The sequence below is a fragment of the Balearica regulorum genome, chromosome Z, assembly GCF_011004875.1.
Source record: "Balearica regulorum gibbericeps isolate bBalReg1 chromosome Z, bBalReg1.pri, whole genome shotgun sequence".
Taxonomy (NCBI): Eukaryota; Metazoa; Chordata; class Aves; order Gruiformes; family Gruidae; genus Balearica; species Balearica regulorum.
The window spans coordinates 58,681,002-58,703,523 of record NC_046220.1 but is presented as its reverse complement, the minus strand read 5'-3'; the positions used below and the strand labels follow the sequence as shown (position 1 = coordinate 58,703,523).

The following is a 22,522-nucleotide window of genomic DNA, read 5'->3' as shown; positions in this document are numbered from 1 at the left end:
TGAACTAAGGGAGAACTTAAAAATCAACCTGTCAGTGAACATGGAGGTCAAACTGAGTTGAGAGGGAATACTCAGTAGTGTAATAATACGCAGAGTTGAAGATAAACATTAAGTTTTCAATTCAGAGGCCTGGTAATCAGTCCAATCAAGGGCACCACACAGTAAATATGTTATTTGCTACTTTAGTACCTTGAACTGTTTTTAGCTTACTTGAACCTTGGAGGAATTCCTGAGTTTTCTCTTGCATGCTCTAAAGTAAAATTGCCCTTTCATGACAACTGAAATGGAAACCAATTACCTAGCAATTCCAAGAAAACAAAAGGTACACAGATATTAAGATGCCTATCTTAAGCTTTTCAAATATGCAAGACTTGAAATGTAATCCTTTTTGGTATGATGCAAGACCTTCCTTTCTAGTTAGATAGCAAAACCCACCACACTTGTAACTCCCACGCTGTTCCAGTTGATAATCAAATACCTTGGCTCCTTCAAATACCCTACATAAATATCATTTGGCAGTGGTAGTCAGTTATCCCTGAAAAACGACCTGATCATGTACTTAGATAATCACAAACCTGCTTGAGCAGTATAAATCCAGTTTATAGTAGTTGTGAGTAGTGCATGGGCGCCAGCTTACAATAATAAAAGTCAAATGTTAACAGAGCAGTGATCTCTGACACTTTTAAGTTCAGTGAATACTAGAAGATCCGAGTAGTGCTGTGCCCTTCTACATCCCTAACAAACGGCTGAGGACGCTGGGGGAGTAGAAGGGAAATGGCTTGTGAGTGCCCCATGCCACAGTCTGTTCTTCTGCCGTTGCTGAAGATGGACCACTGGGCTAGATGGACTGTTTGGTCTGAGCGTCGGGCACTTGCCTTCTTCACTTCTGCCTTCCAGCGGAAAATAAGAATCAGGCCCTTGGACTATTGCTTTCCAGCATGACAAGAATGGCACTTATCGCAATGATACCCAGCCAGCTGAGAAAGTCAACTTAAGTCATTACTCGCTAAACTTATACAGGCTGTGGGATTACTAGGAAATGTTCAAATGTTTGTTCAGTTTCAACTTTTGTTTCTGTGCTTGCATCTTAGGACTATTCTGAGACTGCTGAACTAGTTCTTAAATCATCTACTTTTTTGGACTGCTGGAACATAAGAAATCAGCGAGAATTACTTTAATCTTGTCACTGATCTTTCAGCCATGCACTCAAAATATAGGCTTATTAAGGAAGTTAGGGAATGTACAGCATTTGACAGAACTATTTACAGAAAGGGGCTCGTGCCTACGAAGTTGAGATTTTTCTGATAAACACCCGCAGTTTTGTCTAATCTAAGTTATTAGTTAAGCATATCAGTTTAGTAAAGGCATAAGCCATTGTAGACATCTCAGGCATTCCAGTTTAGTAAAGATGCAACTCTTTGCAAAAGTCATCTTTCCACCCATCTTCTCTGTGGGGCTTTTAAAATATATATAGAATTTGTATATTATCTCTACCTCTTATCACTTAAAAAATCAGTTAACACTTTTAAAATGTTCAATGCAGCTGTTCTATTCTCTTCTTGCTTAGAAGGTCAGTGGGACTAACTGCAAAAGTATAGACAATATAAATTAGTATTTAAATTATATATTACATGTTTATTATGGGTGCATTTTTTTAAAATTTACATTTTATGAAAAATCAGAAGTATTTACAATTTTTGTAAGATAAACTTGTATGCTCTAATTTACAGTCTGATGTAGTAACAATTCATAAAAATTCAGATCCTTTAGAGTTGTGTTTACAAATTAATTTTCTGAGGAGGCAGCTACAACAGATATTGCTGTATACACAAGCAAGAACCAGCTTGCTACATATGTTTTTTTTTTTTAATCAGATAAGCTACATGTACTTTTTACATTGTTTTTAAATTTCTTTACAAAACATCTATATAAACTTGTATGGCTTCAAAATTGTAACCTGCACCCAATGCAAATGTATGTATAATCACCTGAATGAAGGCTAGTTTAAAAGTGCCAAAACATAACTACTTCATTCAACTCAGAAATGAAAGTAATGCTTGATTAAAAATAGCAATACAGTTTTGGTTTTTCATTAATAAAATATTGTCATGTTAAACAGTTTGATTGCAAAGCAGATTACAATTAAGATTCCAGTAAAAAGACTGTACCATTTTATGAGTTACAAATTTACTATTCAATAAGATGAGCAAATTAAAAGCCAAATATACCCTTCCAATCAAATCTACAGTACAGCATGTGCTTAGTGCTAACACTGGAACTCTCACCTGCAAAAGTGTGTAGCATACATTAGAACTTATGTAGCCCCTACAAAGCTTAATTCATTGTAAAACTTCAGCAGTCCAATTCATTACTGGTTTTGCATGAATTAGTTCAAGCACATTTTATTGTTTTAATAGAGAATTTGAAATAGGTACTGGTTTTCAAAATGGTGATAAGAAATTCACACATGCATGTTATTGATTTTGCCTCAATACATTAGATTTTGGCATTGAAAAAACACTTGATAATACAAATACATGTAAGATTTTCTAAATTAGTGACTTGCTTTGAAAAACGTTACTAATGAGTCACTTCCCTTTGCTTAGGCTGTGGCAAGCAGATTAGATGACAATACAAACATTAAAATCGGTGGTTATAGAAGAAATTTAAACTATACAAATGGCAGTACTTGTCATCCTGCTGCCATAAAATACCCTTCTGAAACGCTATTCCTCCCAAAGTACTATGTTTACATTCACATCATGCAACCCCAAAAGCACTCAAAGTCCAAAGACGTGCAGTCAGTGAAGTGAAATGCTGTTTTGTTTGCTTTCAACAATTTGCTTTGACCATCATCGGTGATTTTTCAGGATTCTTATCTTTGGTGACATTAAAGTTAGTATCTCAAAGTTTCGAAGTCCAGCATGATGCATCTCTCTTTACTACAGCCACATTTATTGCAATTATCCCATGAGGAAGTGATCCAGTATTTTAAACCTCTTTTAAAACAATCTCCAGTTTTTGCAAATCTGTCTTCTCAATAAATCCTGGTCAAAGGAAATTTTATAAAGTTGTGTGCATTATACAAACACCGTGCTTTCTTCATGAAGAGCCAGACTTTGAAAAAGGAAGTGAGGCACGTGAATAACAAATTGGATAGGCACAGGCTTTTTTTTAAAGGCACAAATGTTATGCAATTCATATAAAAATAAATTAATTCTACAGCATTAATTCAAACAATCACAACGCCCATAAAATTTACTACCTGCAGAAGTAAATCTCTGCTGTCTTTTGCAATTTTGTAACGCATTGCACTTAGGGAAAAAACCCTCTATAAAACAACTTACATGTTAATAATATATGATACATGGGCATCAAGTTACATTTATATATGTCTAACTCATCTGGTTTTGTGGCATGAGTAGATGGAAGAACTACATGAGACTTTGCCTCTGCTTTCTTTAAAAACTGGCAATTAAAGAATCTGAAAAATTAGTATTACCTATGGAAAGCTCAAATATTTACTTGCTTTCCTACATTTTTAGGTTTAATGTTTACAGTACAACATACAATTTAATACTTTCATTACATCTATGGATTCCTATTTTGACTTCATCTATATAAACTTACTAACATTTCAACAAATTTTCCCAAATATTGCAGTTGATAATTTACAGACAGTGTTGAAGTTAACTTCAGTGCTATTATAAAGTAATAAAGTTTGCAAAATTACTTTTAAAAGTGCATTATCTGTTCTGTAGTTCAGCCTCAAAGTAGGTCAACATTTTGAAAAAATTAATGCACGTTAAAATAGTGTTTGAAAAGTAGAGAGGGCAGAGTGACCTTCTTGCACTCCTTTGATCCAATGACTTTCACAGGTACATCAGCAGTCTGCCATATATCGTCCTGAAAAATAAAGGTAAGTTTTTTGCAGTCAATAGATAAAACAGATTTTGTCAGTATTTTCCTGGGAGCAGTCTGAGTAACTATGGAAAACCAAAACACCTGTGAAACAGTTTCCAGCCACATGTTAATGAAAAGTAGCTGTTTATGCATCCCTTATTTAACAGTTTCACATTTTATAATTTAACACTATAGAATATATAATATTAATTTGAATATATAAGCACGTCAGTGTCTTACCAGTGGCAAATCTCTTCTTAAGGAGGGAAAGCCGATAGCCAGTGCCTACGAGCTCTACATCTACCCCTGAAAGGGTGCTGCCTTCACTAATGAATTGCACTGCGAGTGTTGCTGGTTTACTGGGTCCTTCGGAAAGTTCAAATTTTGCCCTGAGGGATCCAGAACCTATAAAAATAATGAAACTGAAAAGCTGGCTGTTTGACAAGAACAAGATCATCTCCGAAAATTTTTAGTAGTAAGAAGTGAAACTTTGAGATCTATTCCTAGCAGCAGTCCAATGTAAATTTCCAAAGAAATTAGAGTACAAGTCTGTTTTTTTCCAATACAATGTTTAAGACAATGACTAGTGAGTAATTTAAAAAGAAATTATACACATTTCTGCATGATTATACAGAACATGTGTATCAGACAGCCTGGTAATCTCTTACTACTTGAGGTATCTGATTGGTCCCTATAATCATCATTTATGCTTGCTGGTCTGTAAGTATGTAATACCCCCTATCTCGTATGTACTAATTTTCATTAGCAGATTTGAAAGTACATCAGAATATTTAAATGTTGTAATGATCTGACTGGATAAATGTACATGAACAAAACTACTGGAAGAAATGCAGCTATACAGTAAAGTATCCAGAGGAAAAAAATTCTTATTTTTATTATAAAGACAAGGTCTGATTAAATACTTTTTCCCACAAATCTCAGTTGATTTTTCAGAGACAGTAGTGAAGTGTCATCACTTCGATGTTGTTATAAAGCTATTATAAAATTAAAAATTACTTCAAGTACATTTCTGTAGTCAATGCAAGGCATTTAAAAACCCCCACAACATTGTGACTAATCTCTTTTCCTAGTTCTTAAACAAGTCTTCTCTCATTCTTGCAAAATATACTGGGAAAAATGATATAAATAATTAATAATGAAATAAAGTCAAGCATTTTTACTTCTTTAAACCAACTTGCTATTCCTAGTTAATAGGAACTGCTAAATGACAAGGAAAGCTGGTAACTGAAATGTTACTGGGGTAAAAGTGGGAATGAATGAATTAAACTGTTCTATGCAATGGCTTGTTCTTAATAAATTTGGCTTAAGGTACATTTCATTTCTTTAGTAGGTCTGTCATAGTTTGAGTAAATTGGAACTTCTTTCCACTGTGAAACTCATGTATTCAAGTGCTTTCAAAGTCTGTTCTGTGTTTTATCCCTGTCTGCAATTGACAGCTCACATGATCTGCTGGACCATAAAAAACCCCTAAAACATTTTATCAGCCTGTACACCAGAATAAAGACTTCAAGACATTTGTCCTAATATTAACAGAGTTTGTGCAACTTCTCCATTTGTTTCTGTAAGTGCAAGATCAACATAGTTATTACTTCGTCACAAACACTAGTAGTAGGTGTTTATACTCAAAGAAAAGGGGAAGAAAGATGGTGGGAGGAGAAGGGAATATAGCAGAAGCAGGGGGATATGTGCAAGTGTAGTGAACACACACAAGATGCAATCTACATCACTGGCAGCCTGTTTTATGCTGCTCTGCATGTGTACGGTAGCTCTTCATCTGGCCGCATTTGTGTTTTAGTATGAGTTTTTCTTTTAAAAAAGAAGCTCCACAGTTTGGAAAAGAAAAAAAAAAAGGTGTCTCCCTTCGTAATCATAATGAAAGACGGAGGTCAGTGAATGACAAAGTACACCAGACTACAGCAACTACCTCTGTCAGATAAAATTTTCTCTGATTTTGTTTGAATGATGACCACAACTTCACAGCCTCTGCAGAAATAAAAGAGGTCTTCCCTTTCCAGGCTTGTGGTTTCTGTATGAAAGCAGTCACATTTACAAGCAAACCTGCACTTTCATATTGCCCTTCACTAAATTCTTAACAGGGCTAAAGGACTTTCCTTTACACCATGAGTTCATTTCTTCACAGAGGCTTTGAGGATGAGATGCCTGCCTTTGGCTCCTATTTTATCGCTTCAGAAAAACATTGCGCCTGCAGAGGCTGCAAGGGCTGTGACATCAGCTGGACCGCAGGGAAAGGCAGCTGGGCAGAGGACAACTGTTGGTACCTTACAAAATGCTATATACGTTACCACTCTGAGCAGATGTCCATAGATTCATTTTTTTTTCCTGGAGTCATATATGGTCAAAACAAAGACCCTCAAAAAACTGGTCAAGAATCATCTAGTGTTGAGTCTACCTCAGCACAGGACTTCTGGATCTTTTTCTTCTTCCTCCCAGTTCTTCCACTTACCTCTTTATAGCTTATTTCAATTGTCAGTGTGTGGAAAGACATAACTGCTCATTTTCAAATACCATTGATGTAGTAATTTCCTACCCAGTCTAAACTCTATTTTAGAGCTACTAACTGCTTTCAGGTGGCTTCACTATTTTTCCTTTTATAGGTAATTAATACATTTCTATTTTGACATCTCGCTGTTAATGGAATCTCTCAGGAGGAAATCAGTTGAGAAGGTGGTGAACTGGTAAACAGGATACAGCATAACAAGATGTGTAAACTGGCATGGGGGTGTAGAGGCCAAAATGATTACCTTTGTACTGTTACAAATTTTCTGTACAAGCAAACAAAACAAGAGAGTTAACTTGCCTCCGTTCTCAGACTTCTCTGAAATGCTAGATATTTTCCAATATGCTTTCATCTGGTCTGCGTTCCTGTAAGAGAATGGTAGGTTAGTTATAAGCACTAGTTTTAGATTTACACCGGTATGTTACAGACATCTCTAAACGGAGGTTTATAAAAATACTCAATCATTTTAAGGTAAGTTTGTGGAAAACTATACAAAGCAAAAGGAAGAGAAGGGTGTGTCTGCATTGTCCCAGAACAGCAGAGCTCAGAAGTACACACCAGCTTTTTATGCAGTTAGCACTGCCCTATGCCTCAGCTGTGGATCCACAGCTTAAAACCCTCTGCAGTCTCAAAGGGCAAGCAAGGACAGGCCAAACGCCTTGGAAGGAATCTGAAAGCAATGTCTTTATGTTTAATGACGACAGTATGAGGGGGAGCAGTGTTGATTGCTCTCTCCTATGTGACACTCCTGGCAGCATGAATTTTATTGCATTTCCGTTCTAGTACAACTAGCTGGTGTGACACGGGGTTTAAGCTAACTTCTGACGCTGTAAAGGGTCAGAAAAGGGCACCAAGCACGATGGTCTCTAACCTGACAGGGCATTTTAACTCCTGGAGCACTTCGCAGCAGTTCCACCAAAGGAGTCATTAACTTAAAACAAAGACCCACCACCCAATCCCCTAGACCAAACAGGCAGCACAACACAAATACTAGAGCTGCTTGGGACATGACTGTATTTTTTTTTTTTTTTTGGTCAGCTTTCCAGGCTCAACATTTTGACCTTGGGTAGTTGCCTAAAGCCCAGATTGTCTCTTTCACCAAGTCCCTTAATCTGATGAATCTGTAATGGAACTGTCACTAAGATTTGAGTCTTCCTAGCTAACACACTAGGTGTTCTGTGTGGGCATTCCTGTTCTCTCTCAGGCTTCTTTACAGAGTGGTTTGTAGAAGAAGCCTGGGCAAGGGGGACTGGCTTCACCAAATGTTCTAGTTCAGGCAGGATACTGAACCTGCCCTTGCTCAGAATAAGCTTAAGGTGATTGGTTTAAAGTATTGCTGCCTTGAAATAACAAGTCAAGAAAGATTCGGTTGTGACAGGATTTTTTCCACTTAAGATGATACTGTATTACTACTTTTTCCAATTAACACATTTAAATATATTGCCTCCAGAAACATCAGAACCCATCTGATAAATGCATCAGGTTTATTTTTCTTCTGAACCTTGCTTTATAAAGTAAATTGATCTATTAACAAGGTTAACAAAGTCTGACTTCCTTCAACTTAGTATTCTTTGCCCTCTTCACGTCAAAAAGACCCTACTGGAAATAAACAGCCCAGGAATTACGTTACAGCTGAGTGAGTACCTATGTGCTGCCAAACCAGAGGCGCAGTGGTTGAACTCTGCTCACCTTGTGCTCTGCCTAGTCCCACCACCCTCTGCTTGTTTTCACAAACTTGTAGAAACAGAATTACCTAAGATCTGTATCTTGCTTTCAAGTGTTACTGTAAAGGCAGGCTTAGAAGGTGGTGGCAGGTGGCTGCTAGTTAGATAATCATGGAATGGTTTGGGTTGGAAGGGACCTTAAAGATCATCTCGTTCCAACCCCCCTGCCATGAGCAGGGACACCCTCCACTAGACCAGGTTGCCCAAAGCCCCATCCAACCTGGCCTTGAACACTTCCAGGGATGGGGCATCCACAGCCTCTCTGGGCAACCTGTTCCAGTGCCTCACCACTCTCACAGTAAAGAATTTCTTTCTAGCATCTAATCTAAATCGACCCTCCTTCAGTGTAATAATCTGCGTGATGCTTGAATTGAGAGACAATGCTATCTGGCTTATGAAGAGCTCCTTAGTTACCGAGGTTTGTTTTAAAACCATTTCAATCAGAAGCTAATTTTTAAGGTAGAACAATCAAGAAATCTTTTTAAGAACTGCATTTCTTCTGCTCTTTCTAAATAATGCATATATATGGATATACTTACATACACACAGAATATTTTTTAACCATTAAGACGTGGGTTTCAAATTACTGTCTTAAAAATGTATATCCTGTCTATTGGCCAAAGGAAAGCAAACATGGGAAATTTCATAAAGGCTTTTATTATTACACAGTTGGAATGGGTGCATATTGTCTCATTTTAGTTTACGTGAATTGGCTGCACATGATCTGTTTCGGAACAGAAGATGTCCTAAACATCTGATACTATGCATTTTATCAAGACAAAAAAAAAATTAGCTGTTTCTTCCAGTGAAATTTTTCAGGCTATGACACTAATGGATACACTGAAATGAATCTGAAATAATAAAAAGTAAAGTATTAATATTACCATTTTGCAGGTGGAAGTGATTGCATGTTTGTTACTCCTCCATCTACTGGTACCACAACCTGGACATTAGACAGCATACTAGGCACATTCATAGACTCTGGATTGTATTTATAATCCACTCTCACGTCAGTAGTGCTAGCATTACATTTCCAGTAAGTTGCAAGATTCAAGGGAGTGGACTGGATGCCATGTGAAGATACCTGTAAAAGAATAAAGCATTGAAAGCAGCTTAATTAAAATATTGCCATTTTGGGCAGAATTAGGGAATGATAGTAATGAATATAACTCTAAATCCTGACAAAACATCAAGAGAACAATTGACCTCTGAGTCCTTAATTGCAGAATTCTGAAAACTGTTGCAGCCTAAGTAATTCCTGTTCTTTTAATTTTAAATTAAAATAATTAAAGAAAAGGTTTAAACTCACTCTGGCCCATGAGGCTCCTTCATGTTCTGGCTTTTATAAGTGAAAATAGTTTTGTTTTAGTCTTGCGTTCTGCCTCACACAAGAAACATGCTTGCAGCAAAATGACTTCATCCTTGGCAATTGTGTCCCATTCCAATTCAGCTGCCCAAGCAGCCAGCAGCAGAGGGCAATGCCTGTCATTATGGGACAGGCAGCCAGCAAAACAGTTCTTAGATATTCAAAGCATTATTTTCATGCTGCAGGAGGGTTGGATGCTGCTTCTGCAGCTGAGCTTGTGCTACTGCCCTGCTGCATCTCTACCACACCTTCCTCGTCTACTCGAGGAACCTTCCATGTCCTGGTGCTGCTGCTCGCCTTTCCTTGGAAGCCCAGAATCTTTTCTATCTGCCAGGGCTTCCGCATGCCAGTGCTTCATTTTCCCCTGGCAGTAAAGATCTTAAATAGGTATCATTCTTCCGCAGTACTCACTTCTGCAATCCAAAGAAATGTTTTGTTCCTTCCATCTTCCTCAGGAATTCTGTGTGCCTAACATTTTTTATAGATTCAGTATGCCAAGATTTTAACCTATGTTGGGAGGATGTGGAAATTACAATGGTATTAATAGCTAGGCTGGCAGGTTATTTTGTTTGATGTAGACAGTTGTCTCAGATGTTCAACCATTTCAATGCAGGCCTAGCAAATCTCTGTTCTCCCTTTGAGGTGAGTCTATCTGTCTTGAGTTATCATGAAGATTTTTTTTTACTGACAGCCAGAACATCGTTTCACAGATTAGCAGAATGGCTGAGGTTGGAAGAGACCTCTGGATGTCATCTGGTCCAACTCCCCCTGCCCAAAGAGGGCCACCTCGAGCCAGTTGCCCAGGACCGTGTCCAGATGGCTTCTGAGTGTTTCCAAGGATGGAGACTCCACCACCTCTCTGGGCAACCTGTGCCAGAGCTCAGTCACCCTCATAGGAAAAAAGTGTTTCCTGATGTTGAGATGGAACTTCCTGTATTTCTCTCTGTGCCCATCGCCTCTGGTCCTGTCACTGGGCACCACTGGAAACAGCCTGGCTGTTTTCTTTGCACCCTCCGTTCAGATATTTGTATACATTGCTAAGATCCTCCTGAGCCTTCTGCTCTCTGGGATGAACAGTCTCAGCTGTCTCAGCCTTTCCTCATTGGAGAGATGCTCCAGTCCCTTCATCATCTTTGTGGCCCTTTACTGGAGTGTCTCCAGTAGGTCCATGCCTCTCTTGCAATGGACAACCCAGAACTGGATACAATACTTCAGGGGTGGCCTCACCAGTGCTGAGCAGAGGGGAAGGATCATCCCACTAGCAATACTTTGCCTAATGCAGCCCAGAAGACCGTTTGCCACCTTTGCAGCAAGGGCATGTTGTTGGCTCGTGTTCAACATGGTGCCCCCCAGGTCCTTTTCTGCCAAGCTAATTTCCAGCTGGGTGGCCCCCAGCATATTTCAGTGCATGGGGCTGTTCCTCCCCAGGTGTGCTTCCTGTTGAACTTCATGAGGTTCCCATCAGCCCATTTCTCCAGCTAGCTGAGGTGCCTCCGGAGGGCAGAATGACCTCAGAATAGGTGTATCCTCAGAATGTACCCTCAGCAAGTTTGCTGATGACACCAAAGTGGGAGGATACACCAGAGGGTCGTCCCAGTTCGGTGTCATCAGCAAACTTGCTGAGGATACACTTTGCCTCACCATCCAGGTCATTAACCAAGCTGTAAACTCAGTATTGACCGCTGGGATATACTGCTAGTCACTGGCCTCCCACTAGACTTCATGTCACTGACCATCGCCCTCTGGGCCTGGCTGTTCAGCCAGTTCTCAGTGCACGTCAGTGTATGTTCCTCCAGTCTGTACTTCACCAGCTGCTCTATGAGGATGCTATGGGAGACAGTGTCCAAAGCCTTCCTGAAGTCTAAGTAGACAATATCCTCTGCTCTCCCCTCATCTGCCAGGCCAGTCATTTCATCACAGAACTTTAGCAATTTGGTCAAGCATGACTTTCCCTTGGTAAATCTATGCTGACTAGTACAGATGACCTTCTTGTACTTTGCATGCCTGTTTCCAGGATGAAATGTTCCATTATATTGTGAGAGGTCAGAATGTCATATGTTCCCATATATTACAATTTATCAGCTACAGCATCCAAAACTTATGCAATTACAGAATCAAAGACAGTACAACTACAAACTCAAACCACCACCCCACCAAAACCCCTAAATTCAAGGAAAATTTTACATTGCTAACAAATACCTAAAAAACCAGTGTTTGAAGCTTGCACACATGAATTGGAGTGATGTGTGAGCAAGCTGAAACAAGTCATGAATCCAAGGGAACGACACGACACACAGCAGGAATGCACTAAGCCTGGGTAGCGCCTATGCACTGTAAGCAGTGACATACCCAGAAGTGGTCTAGATGAGGGATGACAGTTCATCTGCATGCTAGCAGGCAAATAACAATTCTTTTAATTTCTGTGTTGATATCAAATCTGCCATAGTTCCTTAAAAAATTCCAAAGGGAAAAATTGTTTACCTGATACTTTAAAACATCCACGTTGTAATAGGATGCAGACGGATTCTGCTCTGATAATTTCTTGAGGTAGACAGTTATAGCTTGCATGTTCATCCAAAAATCCTTAGTACTGGAGTCACTTTGTGACTCATCACTGCAAAGAAAAAGAAAGGTAGGACTGAGAAGGAAACACTGAGTTTTATTATTTTGAATGTCTAAAAATTAAGATTAGATCTTTCTCTTTCTTCACTATTTCAAGCAAGAATTTGTTCTAATGCTTTATAACACATAATTGTACCTTCCTAAATATTAAGAAAAATTAACTACTTGTATTTGGTAAAAATTCTGCTTCCAGGATGATCTGCATCACAAGATGGAGTTAATGCTGAATTTGGATTTTATATTTAATAAAACACAATTTTAATATACTGAATTATGTGTTACCATACTTTCATATATTTATAGGGAGTGTAAGCTTTCACAAAATGTTCAGTTAAAAGTGAAGTGAATTTTCAAATTATTATAAGCAATTGTTTCTGAGATACTTATAGTTGCATTCAATCTTAGTTAACAATTTATTGTATCACTTCTATATGTAGGTAAGAGTGCACATGACTGCAGTAGCAAAATCCTGTTTGGGAGGTACTGGAGCATGGTGTTCTGCAGATCAACAATATTTTCAGCTCTGGTTGCATCAGGTTTATTTTGAATAAGGATGAAGCTTTTAAGAAAACTGATTCAAAACCAAAACTCAAATCACGTAAGAATCAAACACCTCTGAATTTCTGTGGATACAGTAAAGAACTGCATCGATCCCTGAGGGGCAATGCAGAGTGTGCCTGCAGAATGAAAGCTGACAATGAGCACCTGCAACACAGTAAATATGACCGCAGTGGGTTGAATGTCCTAGAGCAGTGATTTACGTACCAGTAGTCTGTCCAATTTACTTCGAATTTGGTTTTCAGTACACTGTTGTGATTCATAAAATTTCCATTTTCAGTAAAATATATAAACACTTATCAGTACAGAGGCCTTCCACAATTTAAATAAATGAAATCAGTAGTAAAATTTTTCTGCTGCTGCACAACCAAGTGCGTTCAAACCAGAAATTTCTACATCACCACAAATATCACTCTCATTCAAAACTTTAATCTCTATTAATACCAAGCAAATTATACCCTTTGCAGTATATGATGAAAAGTCAAATTATTACTATATGGGTTTAACTTTGTAAATATCCATTACTGCATCCTTTCTAATTAGAGGTGAACTGTTAGAATACTCAGAGTGACACAGTTATGTAAGAGATCTGATCTACTGTAGAAGTGACAAATTATCTTAGCTATAGCTCCTACTACTTGTTTTCCATTTAAGGCTACTATTTCATCATTTAATCTTATCATTGTTACTACTGTATATAGAAATAATTTATAAAATGCATGTAAAAACACAGCTACATTTACAAAGTATTTTTAATGGCTCCTGTTATACTCAGCACAAATTTAAGTCCAGGAATCACTGAGAAGATTTTTAATGGTGGCAGTGGAGAGAACTGAGCTGAACAATATTAATTCAGGCAAATAAATAATGTATAAGCAAATCAATAAGACTGTACAGAATTCTGATTTACATATACAACTCCTCACATTTTACAAATCATGTAGTTTACTATTATATTAAAAAAAATACAAAACCTGTATACAAGTTGTGCATTTGGAAGAATCTGCTCTAGTTTGCTTGTGTTTTTTACCCTGAAGCAGAGCACAGCTGGAGATGGGTTGCTGGTGAAGACTTTAATAATCCCACTTGGGAATGATACTGTCATATCACCAGTAATCTTCACAATACATCTAGAAGAGAATCAAAACATCAGTTTCATTGCAACTCATTAACTGCCTAGTTTTAATACTAATTTTAAAGCAAATCACTGTACTTTCACAATCTGATGAGCTGAATTAAAACAGTTGGACAGTTGGACTTGATATCTTAGAGGTCTTTTCCAACCTTAAAGATTCTATGATTCTATGAAAATGAGGGTAATGTGGCACTGTGACAATGTACTGTCACTTTCAACTTGGAAGTCAGATGAAATAAGAAAAAAAGTTTAGCTGGTTAAGCATACAGTAGTCTTGATGGATATTTTTCAGACTTTGAAAACATGGCACAACTATGCTTAGGCAACACCTAAGTAGCATAGGAAGGGATATGACAGAGGAAATGAGGTACTTTTAGCTGCCCAAATTTACAAGTAGCACCTACCTAACTGTGATAAAAACCCTTCTCATTTTCAGTGTTCTCATAGAACACATTTTTGTAAAGCAGTGATGTATGAACTCCTAGTGGGATGCAGGCCAATACAGAGCAATAGGCTACTGTTGTCACTTATACCAGAAAAAAAACAACCCTTTGGATCCTCCTTCTAATGTATATACATTTCCCCCCAAAACATAAACCAAGTGTGTTTTCTTATTTTAACTTATTACATTCAAAACAATTCACTATTTAACTAACTTTGTGGGATCTGCTCCTTTAAAGTAGGCGTTAACAGATTCAGTAAGAGCTACTGCAACAGGCAAGGTGTCCTGGTTTCCAAGGCTGACAGGGCTGGGACCACGTGAAACACCTAGAATACATACAGTGTATAGGTTTAATTTTCAGAAAGTTTAGCAATAGATTTCAGAATGGTTGACTACATCTGTAATTTTCACAAGATGTTACTACCATCAAGGTCACAGTAGCACCTGAAGTAATACTTGAAAAGTGTGTAGAAAAATATAAACATAGTACAGTACAATCGCACCATCAAAACACTGCTTAGCAGCCTAAGAAAACAGGACTATTGATAGGACATTATGTAAATGGACAGACACAAGGAAATACATATGAGACAGAGGAACACCGCATTAAAATGGCTACTGATGAAAGTGAAGTCAACAGCTCCAAAGGAAATTAGACATAGACTAGAATTCTTAAAAAAAATAATCCCTACTGTATGCTTATCATATGGAAAAATGGTCACGGAAATGCAAAGAATTCACTTAGAGTATGCATGACCTTAAATGCAAATACATTAATATTACCCCACATAAGCGAACTGTTGAACATTCGCTTAACTATTTCAGCCAACAAAGATTACAATGCCCAAGCAAAAATTGTTGGATAAGCCTTCACAGATGCCTGTGCCAATACAACACAGTTCCAATGCATAACTATAAAAATCAACTCAGACCTCATGCTAAGGCTTTTTGAAATTGTGTACGATTGACAAAACCAGCTGTCACGGGATTTTACTTTTCACCAATTTTCTATGTGTGTACTGAATATAAGACAATACTGGAAGTTCTGCCTTTTTATTAGTGCAGCAGCATAGTGGAGAGCATCTTACTAATTTTTGGTACCGCTGCTGAAATGGCCTGTATTGCGTAATACTATCTATCACAAAGGAGGCATAATCTTTCTCATTTCATGAGCAATACGAAAAATTTTGAAAAAAAAATAAAAATCCTTCTATATAATATTGCTCATGGCAAACATACCCTATTTACTCTAAAACAGTGGCTGTGCCTTCTGAGCTCTTTCAGAAACAAAAAGGAAGTTGGATCCTTGTTCTTCACAGGAGGTCTAATATGAGATATTAGACCTTAAATTCAGAGATAAGTGAAAGAAGTAGTAACAACAAGGGAGTAAAAGACAGGAGTTGGTCTAATACTGCTACCTCTTACCTTACTTTCCATCATGATTTCTTGCCTAAGGTAGTAAAATGTTCAGAGTACTTCTCAGCACCATGAAAAAAAATTTAGTGCAACATTCAGGACTCCTTAGATTGAAAGTGTTACTCTAGTCACAAGTGTTCAAAACTAAAAATTCTTAGACGAATGAAATATTATGATGCTGGCTACAAAACACTGACTTATTTACTTTTTAAATATGAACAGTAGGTGTTTTTATTTTTTTCAGACAATACGTGAATCATGTTTCCACAGTTTTCTTTCTCTCCCTGAAGACTACAAATAAAAACTGTGATTCTCAATGCTCTCAGGAATCCAGAAATCATAATTTCAAGAAGCAAATGTGCAATAAAATAATGAGTTAACAACAACCAGAAATTCTGTTCAGTGAAATACTAAACCTCAGAAGTATTCTCCACCAAAGCCAAAATACGCACTCAATGGATGTGGCACTACAGTTGCCAGAGTGTTCTACTGTCTTTTTTCTCTCAATTTACTAAGGAGTAGCAAACAGTTGCAGAGCAGAGAGGAAGTGATTAGTCTGTATTAATTATGACATTGTTTACAGATGTATAAATTATTTTAAAATCTTTTACTTATAACGGCCTTGTGTATATTTTTATATTGTTATTTGAAAATCATGCAGAGTCAACTATATATGATATTCCTATTGGTAAAAGACAAATACTAATTTCTTGACTAAGAGTGAAATTCATTAGGAATAACACCACCACTATTTTTACTTTTTTTGGGAACACCAAATATGTATGTATATACAGTTCTCTTAGATGTATTTGAGGGACTACAAATGAGATAGCTTCTCTCTTATTTGCTCTGCCCCCACTGTTCATCACCCTTTGATTCACAAAAATCTGCGTGTTCTCCTAAAAACCCATAAATTGAAACAAACACAACTGCTTAACCTAACTCTGGAAGTTATCGTTTTGTTGCCTGGCAGCTGAAAATACAACACAATGCAGCAATATGCAGCTTGAGAGCCTTTCATGCCTGCTGTGAGCTCTCAGAGGGATGGGACGTCACCGAGCTACACTAGGGCAGCCTCGCTGCATCTCAGGCTGCAGCCCGGCTCAAGGCTACAGTGCAAGCACCTTCGGCAGTGACAGCAAAACTAGCTTTGATGCCCTGCCTCCTGCAGCCCTGACCACCATTAAACAGCCCCTGAGCTATGCTGATGCAAGAGCCAGTGACACAGCCATGCAAACAGTTGCACTGACACACTCAAGGAGGTTGCTAAACTACAGAATAAAAGACTGCATCGTTGGTCGTAAAAAGGGCAAATAAACAAACCTGATCAAATGTTTTTAATTCAGTTTAGGAACAAAGATTCAGACAATTTTAATATTGGCTAAACAGCTATCATGAAAAGAAAGTTTCTTGTAAACAAGATTACCTTTATTATGTGTATCTTCAAAGATTTGTATTATATGAAAATAGAGAAACATTTGTACCTACTTGCCTTATGAGAATAAGGATTGTCGAAGTAAAAATATTCACTATACTTGAAAGAAAGTAGTAATGACAAACTGAAGAAGCAAGACCAAGTTTCAGCTTGTTTTAGGGGAAGTGGGGGGGATAGACAGAGGATTACATTACATAAAAGTGGTTATATCAAGTTTTGGTGATTTCAGCAACATATAACTTGTTAAGTAGTTGAGCTTTCAAGCTACTTGTATCTGCCAGATAGCAGAAATAACTGAAGAAACTTGTTTCAAAAGAAATACAATTTTATGAGATGTACTGTATTAGGATGATTAGTTAACATGTAAATCAGCTTTGAGTACAATACCTGGTGGTGTGTCACAAAGCTTTTCAATTGTAGGAAGGTTTCCAATCAAAAGATCATCCTCTATTACATTTAAATGAAACAAAACATTGCAAGAAAGCAAAATATTTCAAGCAAAAATAGATGTTAAAAAATTAATATATATAAAAATATTTTGCAAAGTAAAATAAGGCTAAAGCATAAAAGAAACATTCAATTATGCATGCCTTAAAGTTTACTTGGAGAAAGATAATTAGAGTCAACTCACCATTATTCAGAACAAATGGGGTAGGGGAAACACTGGATTTTGCAAAAGTCAAAACACAGACAGTAATGTAGAGCCTCAAGCCCCAAAGTCATTAAGCCATCTGCACTGTCCTTCACAGCTCTCCAGGACTATTTAATTCATACAGTCAGTGCAGATGGAACTGGCCTTGTTTATTTTTGATAGGCCAGGTTAATAACCATATCAAACCTCAGTGCTGGCACACACCTCCTTACCTCCTCCCTCACCTCATGATTTCACTGTCACTGTCTCCAACCACACACAGTCAGAGCTGGGGCTACTGATGCTGCCACCAACTTTTTGTTCCTTGGCACCAGTGCTGAGGCCTGAGGAAGTGAGTCTGGATGGACTTTGGCAACCAAAATATCAGTTATCTTTCTGTGACGCTTCTCAGCATTTGGGATACTGGCAGACAGTAAACTGTAGCAGCTAAGGCTGGGCAGACCTTACTGGCTTTGGTCCTCCACAGGGTGGAAACACCTGCACTGCTTTCAGTGCAGAACTCCCACTAGAAGCTGTGCAGGTGCTCTCCTGAGCTGCTAAGCCTGGGTGAGGAATCCTTGGCATCAGTAACATTCACAGATAACTGAGTGTTAACTGAAGAATCTGATTTAATTTGGGACTAAAGTGGTAACAGTGTTCAGGAACAAAATACTTCAGTTCTGCTAAAGAAACAAGTTAAAATGTCTTTACAAAAAACCAAAACTCCCTAATAAGTCCCCTTTTCATTTGTTATAAACCAATGTCAAAACTGAAGGACTTTCCTTTAAAAACATGAGAAAACCTTCTGAAATTAGTGGCAACACATGAAGACTAATTTGCTTTTCATCTTCACCTTGTTTGTTAGTTTGCTTTTAGTAAACACCTCTGTTTAACTTACATACTTCATTAACTTGAAGAAAAAGATGCATTACTTTCATTTTTTTGGAAACTGCAATTACAGGATAACAAACAAAATAAAAAGAACATAAAAGAACTAAATTTTGTGAACAGTTATATTCATTCAAATTTATCAGTATCCCAAAGTATTTCTGCACCTGTACAATAACATCTTCTGAACAAATACATGATAGCACATTATGCTCGATGAATGGATGTACAAGCGTACCAAATACAAATTCATGGAATAATAATTTTGAAAAATATTTCCCCAAAGAGCATACTGTAATTGGACCTATGGTCTAATCTAATTAAATCCACTGTCCTGACTCTCAGTGTTGTTTAGAAGCAGGAACTGCAAAGGATACTTGAAGAACTTAGACTGGATTCTCATATGGAACAACTAGCTCCAGCAAATGGTTTTCCTAACAGGTGAAACCTAGTGGCAGAATTACACTGTTTCTAAAAATATGTCAAAATGGTTAATTTAACTTACCAACTGTAGGTGTATTAGCTGCACTGAGGGAAGCAGAAGAGGATATTGAGGAAATGCTCTCTGCACGAGCCAAGGGAGCTGCAGGTGGTGGACTTGAGTTAGAGGTCAGTGGAGGGCTGAATGGCCTAGGCTGAACAAAAGAGATTAAAAGAATATTACGCAAAGTGGTTTTAGAAAGAGGAAAAAAGACTGTAAATAGAAGAGTTTTTCATTTCATGCCCCAAACAATTTAATGGCGTTTCTCAACATAGTTCCTTAATGCTTTATCTACCCTAGCTTTTAGTGTAAAACAGAGAACCCACATTTTCCATTGGAATCAATTCCATGATTTCATAGATCATCATTATTAATTCTTGGCCTGGGTCGTTAAGTCTAATATATTTGATTACATAGCAGCCTGTCAATAATTGTGCTCTAACACAGTAGCAGAACCTAAGCCTACAGCCCTGCGTATGTGTGCAGCAAATGTGGATTTACAGAGCTGAAGGAGAGCTACTAACAAACTGGAAGTCCAGCAGAGGGCAACTTAAATAGTTGGGACCAGAGTATGTGAGAGAGAGGGACAGACTGAAGGACCTGGGTTTGTTCAGCCTGGAGAACAGAAGCCTAAGGAGAGATCTACTAGCAGTCTTTCACTAGCTAAAAGGGGGTACAAAGAAGGCAGTCAGGCTCTTCTCAGAGATGCAAGAGCTACAGCAAAGGAAATTTTAGCTGAACTTAGGGAAAAAATTCCTTCTTGTAACCTCATGGTTAAACCCTGGGACAGGTTGCCCAAAGAGACTGTAAGATCTCTCTCTCTCTGGAGATTTTCAAAACTCACCATGTCCCTGAGCAACCTGATGCAATTTTGAAGTCGGCCCTTCTTTGAGCAGGAAGTTGGCCTAGAGATCTTCAAAAGTTCCTTCCATCCTAAATCTCTAGATGGTTTTATGATTCACTTAACTGTTAACGTATTAAACCAACTAATTATCATTTTGGGATTAACCTATCTGAAAGGTACTGGAACCCCTTGAAGCATCTATTTTGGCTGGGTAACTGTGTGATTTTTTTTTGATTTTTTTTTTGGTTCTGCCACACTTGTTGCTGGGTATGTGGCTTTTATACCAGCTACAGGAATTGTAAAAGAAGTTGATATATAATGAAGACAACTGGCAGTCTTCCACGTGTATCCAGATACTAGCCAATTATACAACAGTATAACATGAATGTACCTTTGCCCAGAATCATACTTTATAGCAGAACAGTACCAGCTAAATTCTTCTATTTAATTACGATGATATGAAGAACAGATTCCTTGGTCTAAGACCAATTACTACAATTCTATATTGGAATGAGAAAAGAATCTCAAAATTAACCCTATTCTGATCTTACAGAAATGCAAAACAGTTTGAAAGTGTTTCAGTTTTGTCAAAGTGTAAAACTTGAAATTTTGTCCATAACAAGAATATGGTGAAAATATCTTGCTACTTTGAAAGACAGTAAGAGGATCTCACCACAGTAGCTTTTTTTCCAAGTCAGTAAGTCAAATGAAACCCAAAGAATCCTAATATTCACAGAGGAGATTAAGCATGGCTCCATCTGATACGTTGTCTGGCTATTTGCATTCTTTGCCACATTCCTTATCGGCAGGTGGACCTGCACTGCAGGCAGTGAGCAGAGATGCAGGCAGCGTGCAACCCCTCACTATCCCGATAAGCAGCTGCTGCAATCTGCCACCTCCCTTCTCCACCAACCAGCACCAAGGGCAGGGAGAAGTCACAGCAGGGCTACTTGTGTCAACACATGACTGAAAGATCTACTTAATACCAGGCATTCCCCAAAGCTTTGGCAATATCCCTAAATCAATGGAGCTTTGTTAATAACTTTGCTACTATTTCACATTTTGAAAACTTCAATCTCATACACATGCTATCCTTTCATTATCAAATTATTGATTTAATTAAAAACATTCAGCCTATGCAAAAATTATGTTTTGGATCTTTGTAATTCTGTTAAGAATTGTTTTGTTATAGTAATATAATTATCATGAACAACTTCCATGCCTATCTGGCAATGGCAAAAATCTGCTTATGTGATTCCCTGAACATTGGCTGGAAAGTAACTCCACTGTAACAGTGAAAATGAATGGTATATCTGAAATCAAGTTACAATGCAGAATAAAAAACCCCAACAATCAATACATACTATTTCAGTAATCCCACTAAGTTTCCCAGTAGACAGCTTTGGTCTTGAAGCAGGCCTTGGAGGGGGTACAATGGTGCCTACAGAAAGAGGAGTTGTGGGCCTTGCTGAAAGAAAGCAAATTTAAGGAAATAAATATTAGAAAGGTCACACTGAACATAAATATGTACTCACTTGAATAGAATAACTGGAATTTATGTCTCTATTCCTATTCTACAAGCTCCATTTTGTAAGATTTACCACTAATCAGAAATGCTTTTAAAATAGGGCCATATGATACCCTGAAAAGTGACTCTAAAAATGGCATCATGGGCTTTCTCACTGCTCTCAAATTAACTTATACCAACTATTGTTGGAGGTTTGTACGTCAAAAGATGGTTTTACATGAATTTCCTTTTGCACACAATCTATATGGATTCAGAATATAGGACAGTCTTTCATGTCTCACCACAAACAGAAAATTCAGTGGAAATTCGTATTTGGTCTTGACTGACAATGGCATAGCTCTGTTTACACCAAACTTTGCCCACTGAAATCCCACTGACTTCAATAAGTATGCACCAGTGTAACAGATGAATTACTCTGTTGATGGTAAGAACACATTAACTCCTTATTATCTCTTAGCCAAGCTATCAGAAGTAAAAAGCAGTTAAAAAAAAATACTGACTCCATGCCCTTCTAAACCCAACAGAAACAATTAACAGATGGTGGCAGCAGATCAAAGATGCCACTTTTACAAAGTCACTTTTCTGAAGAGAATGAATTGAACTGTCTTTCAAAATAAATGTTAGATGCCATCCAATGAATATGACAGATCTAAAATTAACTTCAAAATAGACTGAAATCCTAATATATGACTATGTTGCTGCAGCACATCCTATTATCTCCCTCAAATTATTCTGGATGGTTCTTTTTTAATTAAATCAGTTAATGTTATTTAAAATGCAACTTTTAAGTATGGTGTTTTCTTAGGCATTCCGCATAACTCTGCTGTCACTTAAGTAGTACAGGAGTTTCATCACTGACTTGGGAAGACAGAAATTAGGCTAATACTGACCACATCCACTTTAAGAGTTGCAAACTCAGATGTACCCAGATAAAGTAACTTCTAAAATATCAGTCATTCCTTTAAAATTTTTATTATGCCCCAAGATGACAGTGCATGCTAAACACTGAG

At 37.6% G+C, this 22,522-nt stretch overlaps 1 protein-coding gene across 1 annotated transcript in view; it reads right to left on the bottom strand.

Annotated features, from left to right (window-relative positions):
* Positions 1–1,614: 1,614 nt before the first annotated feature.
* FCHO2 (FCH and mu domain containing endocytic adaptor 2) overlaps positions 1,615–22,522 on the bottom strand; it is a 99,184-nt gene continuing 78,276 nt past the window's right edge. Inside the window, exons 19-28 of the mRNA XM_075741201.1 lie at positions 21,349–21,452; positions 19,165–19,294; positions 17,528–17,587; positions 14,504–14,615; positions 13,687–13,842; positions 12,014–12,146; positions 9,051–9,250; positions 6,743–6,807; positions 4,144–4,308; positions 1,615–3,906 (exon numbers count right to left, since the gene is read on the bottom strand). Of these exons, the coding sequence (XP_075597316.1) occupies positions 3,884–3,906; positions 4,144–4,308; positions 6,743–6,807; positions 9,051–9,250; positions 12,014–12,146; positions 13,687–13,842; positions 14,504–14,615; positions 17,528–17,587; positions 19,165–19,294; positions 21,349–21,452 (1,148 nt within the window). The 3' untranslated portion in view covers positions 1,615–3,883. The remainder of the gene's footprint in view (positions 3,907–4,143; positions 4,309–6,742; positions 6,808–9,050; positions 9,251–12,013; positions 12,147–13,686; positions 13,843–14,503; positions 14,616–17,527; positions 17,588–19,164; positions 19,295–21,348; positions 21,453–22,522) is intronic.